General features: G+C 34.2%; 1 protein-coding gene across 1 annotated transcript; it reads left to right on the top strand.

Annotated features, from left to right (window-relative positions):
- Positions 1 to 5,382: 5,382 nt before the first annotated feature.
- Positions 5,383 to 9,556, top strand: LOC126758681 (large subunit GTPase 1 homolog). Its single transcript, XM_050473031.1, has 5 exons — positions 5,383 to 5,584; positions 5,650 to 6,894; positions 8,449 to 8,602; positions 8,680 to 8,885; positions 8,957 to 9,556. The coding sequence occupies exons 1-5, from the start codon at positions 5,483 to 5,485 to the stop codon at positions 9,173 to 9,175; spliced, it is 1,926 nt and encodes a 641-aa protein (XP_050328988.1). The 5' UTR covers positions 5,383 to 5,482; the 3' UTR covers positions 9,176 to 9,556.
- The last annotated feature ends 1,770 nt before the right edge of the window (positions 9,557 to 11,326 follow it).

Raw genomic sequence — 11,326 nt, 5'->3', positions numbered from 1 at the left:
ACTATAACTTACTGAACTCTTACCTTTATCTGACTTCTACTTCTACCTTAACCTTACAGCTATCCACCAACTTCTATGTATAAACTAGAAAAAAACATATACTACTAATATGAGCCTAAATGTATGCTTCGTTTTTTAGTTGCTATATATCTACTTTTTGTTGCAATTAGAGATCACTGTGAAGGTGTAGAAATTTCAATAAAGTGTAGGTTATGGCGCAGATGAGCGGAACAACCGTAAGATAAGAATACCGGAAGAAATATATGCACATTCATACATACGTATGTATGTATGGAAAGACATTACTGTATAGTAATGTCAGTTAAGACAATAATTTATTGTTTTTTGAATACTTTATTTGAGCTGTTCAAGCTCTATATAGCCTATCTGTAGGCGCAGAATGTTTCTTAATGTTCAAACAAACATATATATTTTCCAAAACTGTTGCATTTTAGTTAAAATATCGATTAAGGCAATAATTTACGGTTTTCTGACTACAAGATTATGTTTTCTTTGCGATGTTTAGGTTGTATATAGCATACTTTTAGGCTGATTTTTTGAAAATATCATAAATTATCACTCTACGATCCGTTATTAGTTATTTAGTGGCTGCTGAACATAATATTATGTTTAGAAAGTCGCCAGAACTTTCTAGCATACCCTTAGGCGGATGTTAAGAAAAACAAATGTGCAACAATTTTCTAATAGAAACAAGTAAGTTTGAGCTAAATATATTATAAAATATTTTTCAAACGTAACACGGTTTCTGTATTTATTGCAAGAATTATTTTAATTTGTAGCATATTTCTAGGCGCAAATTTGAAAATAATGTCATTTGGAATAGTTTTTAATATTAAATTATAAGATAACACTACAAAAATAAAGAAGAACTGTTCAATAACTGACTAAGTTATTCAGAAAGTAAGACTTTCAGCAAAAAGAACACCGGCCTCACTTGTTTTAGGCATTTTAATAGCAGTACCGAACCTTTCCTACGACTAAAAGAGAGCTCGGACCTCATTTTTTTTACTAAAGATCTTAGTAAAAACTCCAAACTGGCAGTTACGGGTAAAGATTATTGCAACAAGCGCAATTCTTGAAGATCTGACAAACTTGAACTAAAGGAAAAAACGAACGCCTCGGACCCAATCTTGGTAATAAACATACCTTGAAAGTATATGTACTATATATCCCGTTAAAGTTTATGGAACCCAATATTACCACTCGAAAACTAGTCCAATGTGGTTTTATATTGTTCAACAACAACAACAACTGTATAAAAAAAGAAGGAAAGAAAAAATGACGCAATCAAAATTTTATCTTGAATAATGAAGGGTTCAAAAGTTGGAAAAGCGATCAATTTTCTGCAACGGATGTACTACCAGATCTACACATTGTATATTGATTCTACAGGTTATAGCAAGGAGGACTCATATCATACCATATAGAGTCTATATTTCCTATATAGAGTCCTTTACTCGTATTGTCCCTTAAAGACAACGAACCGAAGACCTGAAGTTCAATTATTGATTAAGAGGGAGGCAAAAAAAAATTGACTCAAACTCTTTCCAAATTTTCACTTTTCAAGCTAATTATGTTAAATTGTCATAGTTCCTATTCTAAAACTAAATTTCCCAGCTAGAGAGCTTCAAAATCTTAAAAAAAAGCTCATTAAAAGCTTCGGCCGCTGTCAAGTAAAAACCTAATTCGTTAAAGCGCATTATTTGTCTTACTCCTTTCCATCATTATAACAATATATTCATTTTGACATTTCCATCCGTTTAACGGTAAAAAGAAACACCACAATGGGTGGTCCATTTAGGCCCTGAGGGAAAGGGTATTGTTGTTTTGTTTGAAAGTTACAAATATGCAAACATTGTTGTTGTAAAATTTGTTGTTACACCAAACTATTAAAGTCGAGTGATACATACATGCACTCACACATTTGTATACACACACATATGCAAATATATTATGTGGAAGGGTTGCTTGCTTTTGCGCCTATTGTCCTGTCAGGCAGTCATATCCCCACCGATTGTTAATACGAGCTTATACATATGTATGTAGTTGTTGTTGTTGTTAGCCTATTATGTTATCTTTGTATATATGCCTAGTGTTTCTTTTTGTTGTTTCGTAACTACTATTATAGGCCAATGCACAAGTTTATGTTCGGCCTCTATTGTGGAGGTCCTTATCTAAGTTTTGTGTGAGTGTGTGTGTGTGTGTGCGATTATTTGCCCATGCGCATAGTTTGACATTGTTGGAAAACTATAAATTTTAGAGCAGAACAACAAAAACAAATATACTTGTATGTATTTCTATAAACACGTACAAAGCTGTGTGTGAGGGGGGTGTTTGGGGTATCGGGCCGCTTTTTCAAATATTCGCAAAAGCTACATGTAAGTCTCTGGTAGCTTCAGAGAGGATCTTGGTCAAATAGCGTGGCTTCTTTAACACTACATATCACATATCTTGTATGCAGAGAGTTAAACGACCCCCCTGGTGACCTGCAAAAGTGTATCACGCCGCCAATCTACAGAGATTGTCCAAATCGTACTCACAATACACCATGAAAGGTCAAAGGTAAGAACATGGATCCCGTTAATCTTCCACTTTGAGCCTTCTTCCATCTCTATCCTAACTTCAGAACCTTTCTGGCATCCCCTAGACTTCGAATTGGGAGTACGTTGGTTTTTATTTTACAATTTTCTATGAAAAGATCGTTGAGTCTTAAACTTACTGATGATGGAATGAGATTTCAAGTATAGCCAGGTCCTTCTCCATCTGACCTCTCCAACGGAGTGGAGATCTTCCTCTTCATTTGTTTCCCTGGCGAGTACTACGTCGAATACTCTCAGAGCTGGAGTGTTTTCATCCATATGGACGTCATGACCTAGCATAGCCGCTGTCTCTTGATCCGCTGAACTATGTCAATGTCGTCGTAAATCTTAAGCTTGGTACGCGAATTTGGATCCCATCGATTTCTTTGTTAGTCTACAATTTTTCATAGAAATGCAACTTAAGGTAGGACTTACATCCGATGGGGCTTCGTAATAGATTGCGTGGACTTCAAGAAGAAAAACTTTGAGGTTTTGAAAACACAAGACTTCTGTCAAATCTCAGCCACTTTTTAGAACAGTTGGTAGCTGTCCAGGAATGCAAAACTGGCTTCGTAACATGTTGTTCATCTCTTATGAAACCAGGCTGACTAAGTAAACCAATGTCCGAATATATCCACGGCCTTCGAGGCGGAATCCGTTTAGGGTTATGCTCTGAAGTGGTACATTGTCCAATGATCTTCGAATACGGTCCGATCTCTCTAAATACAAAGTCCGAAAATACACTGAAACTTCGTTGGTGTGCGGATTTCGAGATCTGAGATCTTCCGACTGTTTCTAATCTCCATTAATACAATAAGGAAAGCTTGGACTCGCGTTTTGGAAACAAATTTTCTTGTGTCTTCAGGTTTTGGTTGTTTGCTTTGTTATCTTTAAGTGAGGTGCGGATCTGAGAAGTGATTAGATGTCTCAATGTAGTCCAAATATCATAAAGCTCAAATTACTTTCCAGCATTGTTATAGATGTAGTCTTCTTTCTTAATAGAATTATCAAAAAATGCAAGTTTCTCAGATCTCAGCTTTGGAAATCTTATCAACTTATTGTCTGAACTCTTGTCTCTTAATCTTCTTCGGGCTGAGACTTTTTTAAAAAGCGCGTAGCTTGTATTCCCAACCATTGACTTCTTTCTTTTTGAAGTGTGACATGTCGGGTTACAGAACTCAAACTCAGCAAACTCCCCTTCATGAAGCGTACACTGGTAACTTGTCCTTTTAGTTCTGTGTAAGCCTACGTCCGCTTTCGATGTCCCTCCAAAATTCTCCGCCACATATCCACACTTACACATATACATATATTTTTTCGCCATTCCTCAAGTTTTTACTCGTGTGTCGGTGAGTTTAATTTGCCTTGTTCTATCGACGGGCGGTCTTGCCATTTATTTGCCAACTCCCACTTTCGCAAGCTTTTTGCTTCACTTTACGGTTATTTTTCCTCTGTTTTTACTTTTTCTCTTGCTGCTGTTGATTAAATGCGCAACGTCGTGTGTTGACGATTAATTATAATTTTAAATGGCATTAATTTCATATTAAACTTATGACCACAAAGGGGTTGAAGGCGGAGTGAATGAGACAGGGCGAAACAAGAAGAGGAAATGAATTATGAAAGATGAAAGAATGCGTGTAAGCAAAAAGTACTGCTGAAACATGGGAAACTGTTTCACAGCTCTGACCAACAGAGCTTGAGCAACTGGTAATTCAGCCTGATAGACATGAACTAACAAAAAGACTGGGGGAACTCAGCTGGGAACCATTTGTTGGACAACAACTTTTTAAAAGACCGTAGTTAAAGCTCTGCATATGGAATTCGAGGAGGTGTTAATGGGCACGCCATTCCATTTTCCTTAACTTATATGAAGTTGCTATCGAAAACCACCAAGACGGACCCAATAAATTTGACTTCGTTGTCCGGAACGTTGGAATCTCAGCTCATTGGAAAGAAAAGTAATATGTAGTCGCCTTTGACTCAAAACACATTCATCTTCGCTTGGGCACGCTCAGCACTGAGGGTTTTATGCACATTTTTGAAGTTCCCATTCCGTATTTGCTCTAACGAACAAACCAAAAAACCCCCTGCTTTCATCATACAGCCCAAGGAATAAAATCTAGCGTAAGTCAAAAACCATTGCTGAGCTAAGTTGGGCTGAACTTGAGGCAAACTATCATTCGAGTGACAAAATTCGAATGAAAAGGCAAAGCTTCCGGCATAAAGTTTAGAAAGAAGATGAGAAGACAAAGCTTAAGGATCTCCAATGGAGTTATTTTTTCAATGAATTCCAAAGTCAAAGCATTCATGGCTTATCATATAAATAAGGTTAACGGTTTTCTAAAGGGATGGCATTCTCACTAGATTTTTTCAATAAGGAGATGAGGAATGAAGTTTCGATCTTATATTTGCAATTTTCCTCAAGGATTTATCCATTCTTAATAAATCCCAAGAATTTTAGAGCTTTTCGTAGTTTCATGACGTTTTCTTCGATAAAAAGCGAATTAATTTAAGGCATTTAAATATATTTTTAAAGATTTCGGAACTCTTCTGTAGATCTCGATTTTAAAAACCACATTTTATATACAAATAATATTTTTAGTTTAAAACTTGATTTTAGTTTAAATATCATATTTTTTCTTAATTTAATTTATTGTCAATTTACTATTAAAATTTCTCACGGGGCTTAGACATAATTAATTGTGAACGACACCGCACAACAGCTGACTCTTGACGTAACGACAGCTGTGAATCGCTAATCAGTTCAATTGAAGAACAAGCATCATAACAACTTTTCTGCGCATTTTGCGCACGTGTTGAATTTTTATACATTTTCTTATTAAAAACTGTTATAACGAGTTAAAACAAATAAATATAGAACAATGAGTAAGAAAAGCAAAACAAAGTCCGGTGATCTTGGACGCGCGTTGATAAAAAACCGCTTTGGCCACCAATTTCGACGTAAAGTGGACAATGATACCATGGTAAACAAATGAGTTAACAGTTGGCTATAATTAACTTATAATTTATTATTATTACTTTATAACAGCTGCACACGACCGAAATTCAGGATGGCTATGACTGGGGTCGCCTCAATTTGGCATCGGTCACTGAGGAGTCATCCTTTCATGATTTCCTGCGCACCGCCGAGCTGGCGGGCACGGAATTTCAAGCTGAGAAACTCAATATTACATTCATCAATCCCAAATCCGGCGTTGGTTTACTTTCAAAATCACAACAACAGCAAATGCAGCAGAAACACAATGAACACAAGAATATGTTGACAGTACCGCGTCGTCCGAAATGGACGACCGACACAACAGCGGAAGAATTACAACTTGCTGAAAATCAAAGCTTTTTAGAGTGGCGTCGCTCTTTGGCGCTGTTACAAGAAGATCAAGAAATACTGCTAACACCTTACGAAAAGAATTTGGAATTCTGGCGTCAATTGTGGCGTGTTGTTGAACGCTCCGATGTGATTGTACAAATTGTAGATGCACGTAATCCGCTACTCTTTCGCAACGTCGATTTGGAGCGTTATGTGAAGGAAGTCAATCCGGCCAAGATGAATATGATATTGGTGAATAAATCAGATATGTTGACACAACAACAACGCCAGCACTGGGCGAGTTATTTTGATGCTGAAGGCATACGCACAGCATTCTTCTCCGCCACACTTGCCGCCGAGGATTTAAAGAAAATCGTTGAGGAAACAAGTGATGCCGAGAATGATAGTGAAAATGCAGGCAATGATAGCGATAATAGTGAGACAGCAAGCGATGCAGATGGCGAGAACGACAGTGAAACGCCGGCTGATAGGCCACGCACAGAATCTACACAATCGGAAATATCGCTGGAAGAAATTAAAATGGCTGCCAGTGAAATCAATAAATCATTAGACAATGTGGAGAATTTGCTAAGCAAAATAGAGCAAAAAATCGATCCAAAACATGCAACACAGACTAAGGAAGTGATCAAGAATAACCCAGAAGTGTTAACGCGTGAAGAACTCATTACTTTGTTTAAGAAAATCTACACCGGTAAAACCTTCACAGAAGCCGTTACGACCATAGGTTTGGTGGGCTATCCGAATGTGGGCAAGAGTAGCACCATCAATGCATTGATGATTGAGAAGAAGGTGTCGGTTTCAGCCACGCCGGGTAAAACAAAGCATTTTCAAACGCTTTATCTGGATAGCGATTTGTTGCTATGTGATTGCCCCGGTTTGGTAATGCCAAGTTTCGTTTTGACCAAGGCTGATATGATACTGAACGGTATACTGCCGATAGATCAGGTGTGTGGTCGCTTAACTTGTTGCTCTTGTTCATTTTTTATATCTTTTTTATTATTTTTATTTTATATTTTTTTATTCACTTTTTATTTAATTATTATTTTTTAATTAATTTTTTTCTTTTAAATAACTACTATTTTATATGTTTTCATAAACTTTTATTTTTTTATTTATTTTTTTATATTTTTTTTAATTTTTTATTTAATTAATTTTTTTTTAATTTAAAATTTTCTTAAATTTTTTTGAACTTTCCTTAACTATTCTTATTAATTAGATATTATTTTAAATTTTACCATTTTATAATTTTTAATTAATCACTCACTTTTCTTAATTAAGTTCTATTAAATTTCTGCATTTTTATAAAAATAATTTTAAAGTTCGTATTAAAAAAATTAAGTTATTTAAATGTATCTTTAATATTTATTTTTGGAAACATACTTAACTGTTTTTTAAATTAATTAATTAAGTTTTTTTTTAATTCTCACTCACTTTTTCAAGTTAAATTTTATAAATTTTTTTGTTATTAATTAATATTTTGAATTGAATATTTTTGTAATTGTTTTTTTTTTTTATTTTTGTAGATATAATTATTTATTTTTAATATTTTTTATAAATTAATACATTTTTTAATTAATTTATATCTCTAAAAAATTATTTTTTATTATTTAATTCATTATATTTTAATTTTGTTTCCAATTTTTTTTTTTAATTGTTAAAGCCTTTAGTTAAATTAATTATTTTTGTATATTTAATTTTTAATTTTTTTTGTTATAAATTATTTTCTAGAATTGAATATATTTTCCAAGTAATTATTTTTCGTTAATTAATTTAATGTTTTACTTAATACATTGTTCTTTAATTATTTAATTTTATATATTTATTTAAATATTTTTTTGTTATTAATTCATATTTTGAATTGAATCTATTTGTAATTAATTGTTTTTGTAAATATAATTATTAATTTTTAATATTTTTGTTATTAATTAATAAATTTTTTAATTAAATTATTATCGCTAGGAAATTATTTTTCATTATTTAATTTTTTTAATTTTATTTGCTTTTTTAATTTTTAAAGCCTATGGTTAAATTAATTATTATTGTAAATTAAATTTTTAATTTTTTTTGTGAATTGAATATATTTTTTCATTAATTAATTTAATATTTTACTTAATTTATTATTTTTTATATTTATATTTTGTTCTCAAAGATTTTAATTTTAATTAATTATTTTTTAATTTAATTTATATTTTTGTTTCAATTAATTAATTATTATTTTCAATTTCAATTAATTTTTCGTCTTTAATTAATTATTTTTTTTTTGTATTTGTATTTTGTTCTCAAAGTTTTTAATTTTAATTAATTATTTTTTAATTTAATTTATATTTTTTGTTTTTAATTAATTAATTTTTTTAACATAAGTAACTTTTTCATTTTACGTTATATAATTTTTTTTAATTATGTATTTTTTATATTTTAATTTTTCTTTTATTTATTTTTATTTTTTTATTTATCTGCATTTAATTTTCAAAGCGTCTTAATTTTTTATAATTATTTCAGATGCGCGATCATGTGCCGCCCGTGAATTTAGTTTGCGAGCGTATACCACGACACGTGCTCGAGGAAAAATACGGTATAATCATAGCTAAGCCGATAGAGGGCGAAGATCAGGAACGACCGCCGCATTCAGAGGAGCTGCTGCTCGCTTATGGCTGTAAGTGAACAGAACTAAACTGAAATATTTTAATCAACTATTTAATATTTAATTTAATATTTCCTTCTATCTTGCAGACAATCGCGGCTTTATGACCTCCAACGGCCAGCCGGATCAATCGCGTTCTGCGCGTTACGTCTGCAAAGACTATGTTAACGGTAAACTGCTTTATTGCGTTGCGCCACCCAATGTGCCACAAGAGGTATATCATGTCTTCCCACCGCGGACGCGCAAAGAAATCGAGGAAGAGAAGCTGCCAAGTCAAACACAGCGCGCCATGCGTGTAAGTTGTATGCAAAATGACATACAAAAAAAAATATTTTAAAATATATTTTACACACTTTCACTACACAGATCAACAACAAGTCTGCTTCGACGGAGATTGACGATCAATTCTTCGCCGCCAACAACAGCAAAGCGTATGTAAAGGGACGCAGCAATTTTCCGCACGTGCGCGTGGCCAACGACGGCAGCTTAGTGAGCGCGCCGGCCACAGAGAAACCTTGGCGCAACGTCAAGAAGGAGCGGCGTGAGAAGTTACGCAAAAAGTTTTCGCATTTAGATCAGCATTGATTGCCGGTTCAATGCATATACATACATATGCAAATATATTTAAATTTCTAGTAGAACTAGTAATGCTGACGTTTCTTCAAATGCATTGCTCTTAGCTGTCGTGTGGTTTTCAAACGCCTGCTATGTATATATGTTATGCAATTGAATTAACATAAAACTGAAATTAAATATTTTTTATATGTGTGCATTGTATTTGCATTTGTATACGCAGGCAAATTAGCCACAATAATCATGCATATAGTTAGAACTAAAAGTCAGCACCATTACTAGACTTAATTAGTATGTTAAATTTGAATTATTGCAAGTTCATTGGCGCTATATGACCTTGTTTGTAATATATTTGAAAAACTATGAATAAAGTAACTAATTAACTATAAGAAAGTGAGTGGGCAATTCATTTGTGTCGCTAAATCATGCCAGGTTTTTATAAATATATTTTTATGCAAGGTAATTTGCACGATTTAATATATTTATATTACCGTTATAAAGTCTAATATATTTTTATATGCAGCTCGGAAGTACATACATGTGTATAATAGACGACTTAAACTTTGTAATATAATCGTCGTCTTAGCGCTTGAGCTTGGGAAAAAACAATTACGAAGGGCACGGAAAGTCAGTATAATTTCCTTCGTTACAATGTCGGCATAAATAAGAACAAGAAAACATGTTAATTTCGGTTGCACCGCAGCTATAATACCCTTCACAAACGTTGTTGGCAACATACAAGGCGATCGGACCGGTCCCTAACAACGCCGTACCAATATGGTCGCCTGGATACAGTGAAACGCAGATGAGGAAGCTACAAACATGTCGGACTACGACAGGATGCCTGTTGAAGTCTCCCAAAGAACACCTGCGCAGTGAGGCCCGTATGCTCCCAGTTAAGGAGCATAATGAACTTCTCTCCAAGCAGAAGACTGCAGAGAAGATTTCTGTAAAAGCACCCCAGCAGAAACTGCGGAACAGCCTCCTAGCAGCATCAAGAGGTTTTTCCTCAACTACATACGTCGATGACATAAAACAATACGCCGACCAGACTTCGGGCGCAACTAACTTCAGACATGCACTGACCGCCATTCACAGTGAAGACATAAACACCTTCACTGAAACCCACTCACTAAATGGCGTACTTGGAGTGAAACGACCACCCATTGTAGACGACAAGCTCGAATTGCCGCGAGAATCGAGAGTGACCCTTGTGTAGCTTCGTTCTGGATACTGTAGCAGGTTAAACTCCTACTTATCCAGAATCGACTCCAACATCGACTCGTCGACGACAACCTAGATAGTCCTTATTATCCTAACGGGGATTAGGTTTCCGTTAGAACAAGAGGATGCCTCTCCATTCCCAAGACAGTCCGATCTACGTAACCGGAACGGACCCGGGCCAAGGACTGTCAACTCGGCAGAATTCTGCCGCTACAACAATAACAGTATGCCTTTCCGTACATTCTAGGTACACGAGATGTCGAGTGCCATAACAAATTTTAAAGTCTGTCTTACGCTGCACTCATCGGACAGGAATTTAGAGTAGGAAGCAAATTTATTCCAAACCCTAGACAAATTACGAACTGAGAAATCTCTGCCTAAACCAAAATAATTGAGAGCTTGCCACGCAAATATCAAAAATAACTCTGGATTAGTATGGATGCAGCGCATTACAACGACTCCCAACATCATAAGTAATGCTAATTTCCATAAATTCTGGGAGTTCCAATGAGTCCTCTAGATTCTGGGTTTTCTGAATAACAAATTGATAACAATATGGCCGAAATTTCATTATAAGATAGAAATGATAGCGACTAAATTTCATAGTGTCGACTTGGTCTTATGACTATCCCGAAAATATGGTATTCAGTAGAAATATTGAAAAATTATTGCTTCCATGAAAAAGAGTTTAAATTCAGAGTATGCAATTTCAAAATCCCGAAATTTCGGGATTCACAAATATTTTCGGGATTCCAAAATTAATTCTTTATTAAAAACTGGTCAGAGCGCAAAAATATAATTGTTTTGATAAAAATTTACAAAATGCAAAATATGCCATTTCAAAATCCCGAAATTTGGTGGTCCAATTTTTTTTCAGTATTAAAAATTAAAAGGGGTGCGTATTTATGATTTCCACAAGTAACTTTTAATCAAAATACG

Source organism: Bactrocera neohumeralis, chromosome 5 (genome assembly GCF_024586455.1).
Source record: "Bactrocera neohumeralis isolate Rockhampton chromosome 5, APGP_CSIRO_Bneo_wtdbg2-racon-allhic-juicebox.fasta_v2, whole genome shotgun sequence".
In the NCBI taxonomy this organism is placed as follows: Eukaryota; Metazoa; Arthropoda; class Insecta; order Diptera; family Tephritidae; genus Bactrocera; species Bactrocera neohumeralis.
This window is presented reverse-complemented; position numbering and strand designations above follow the sequence as displayed.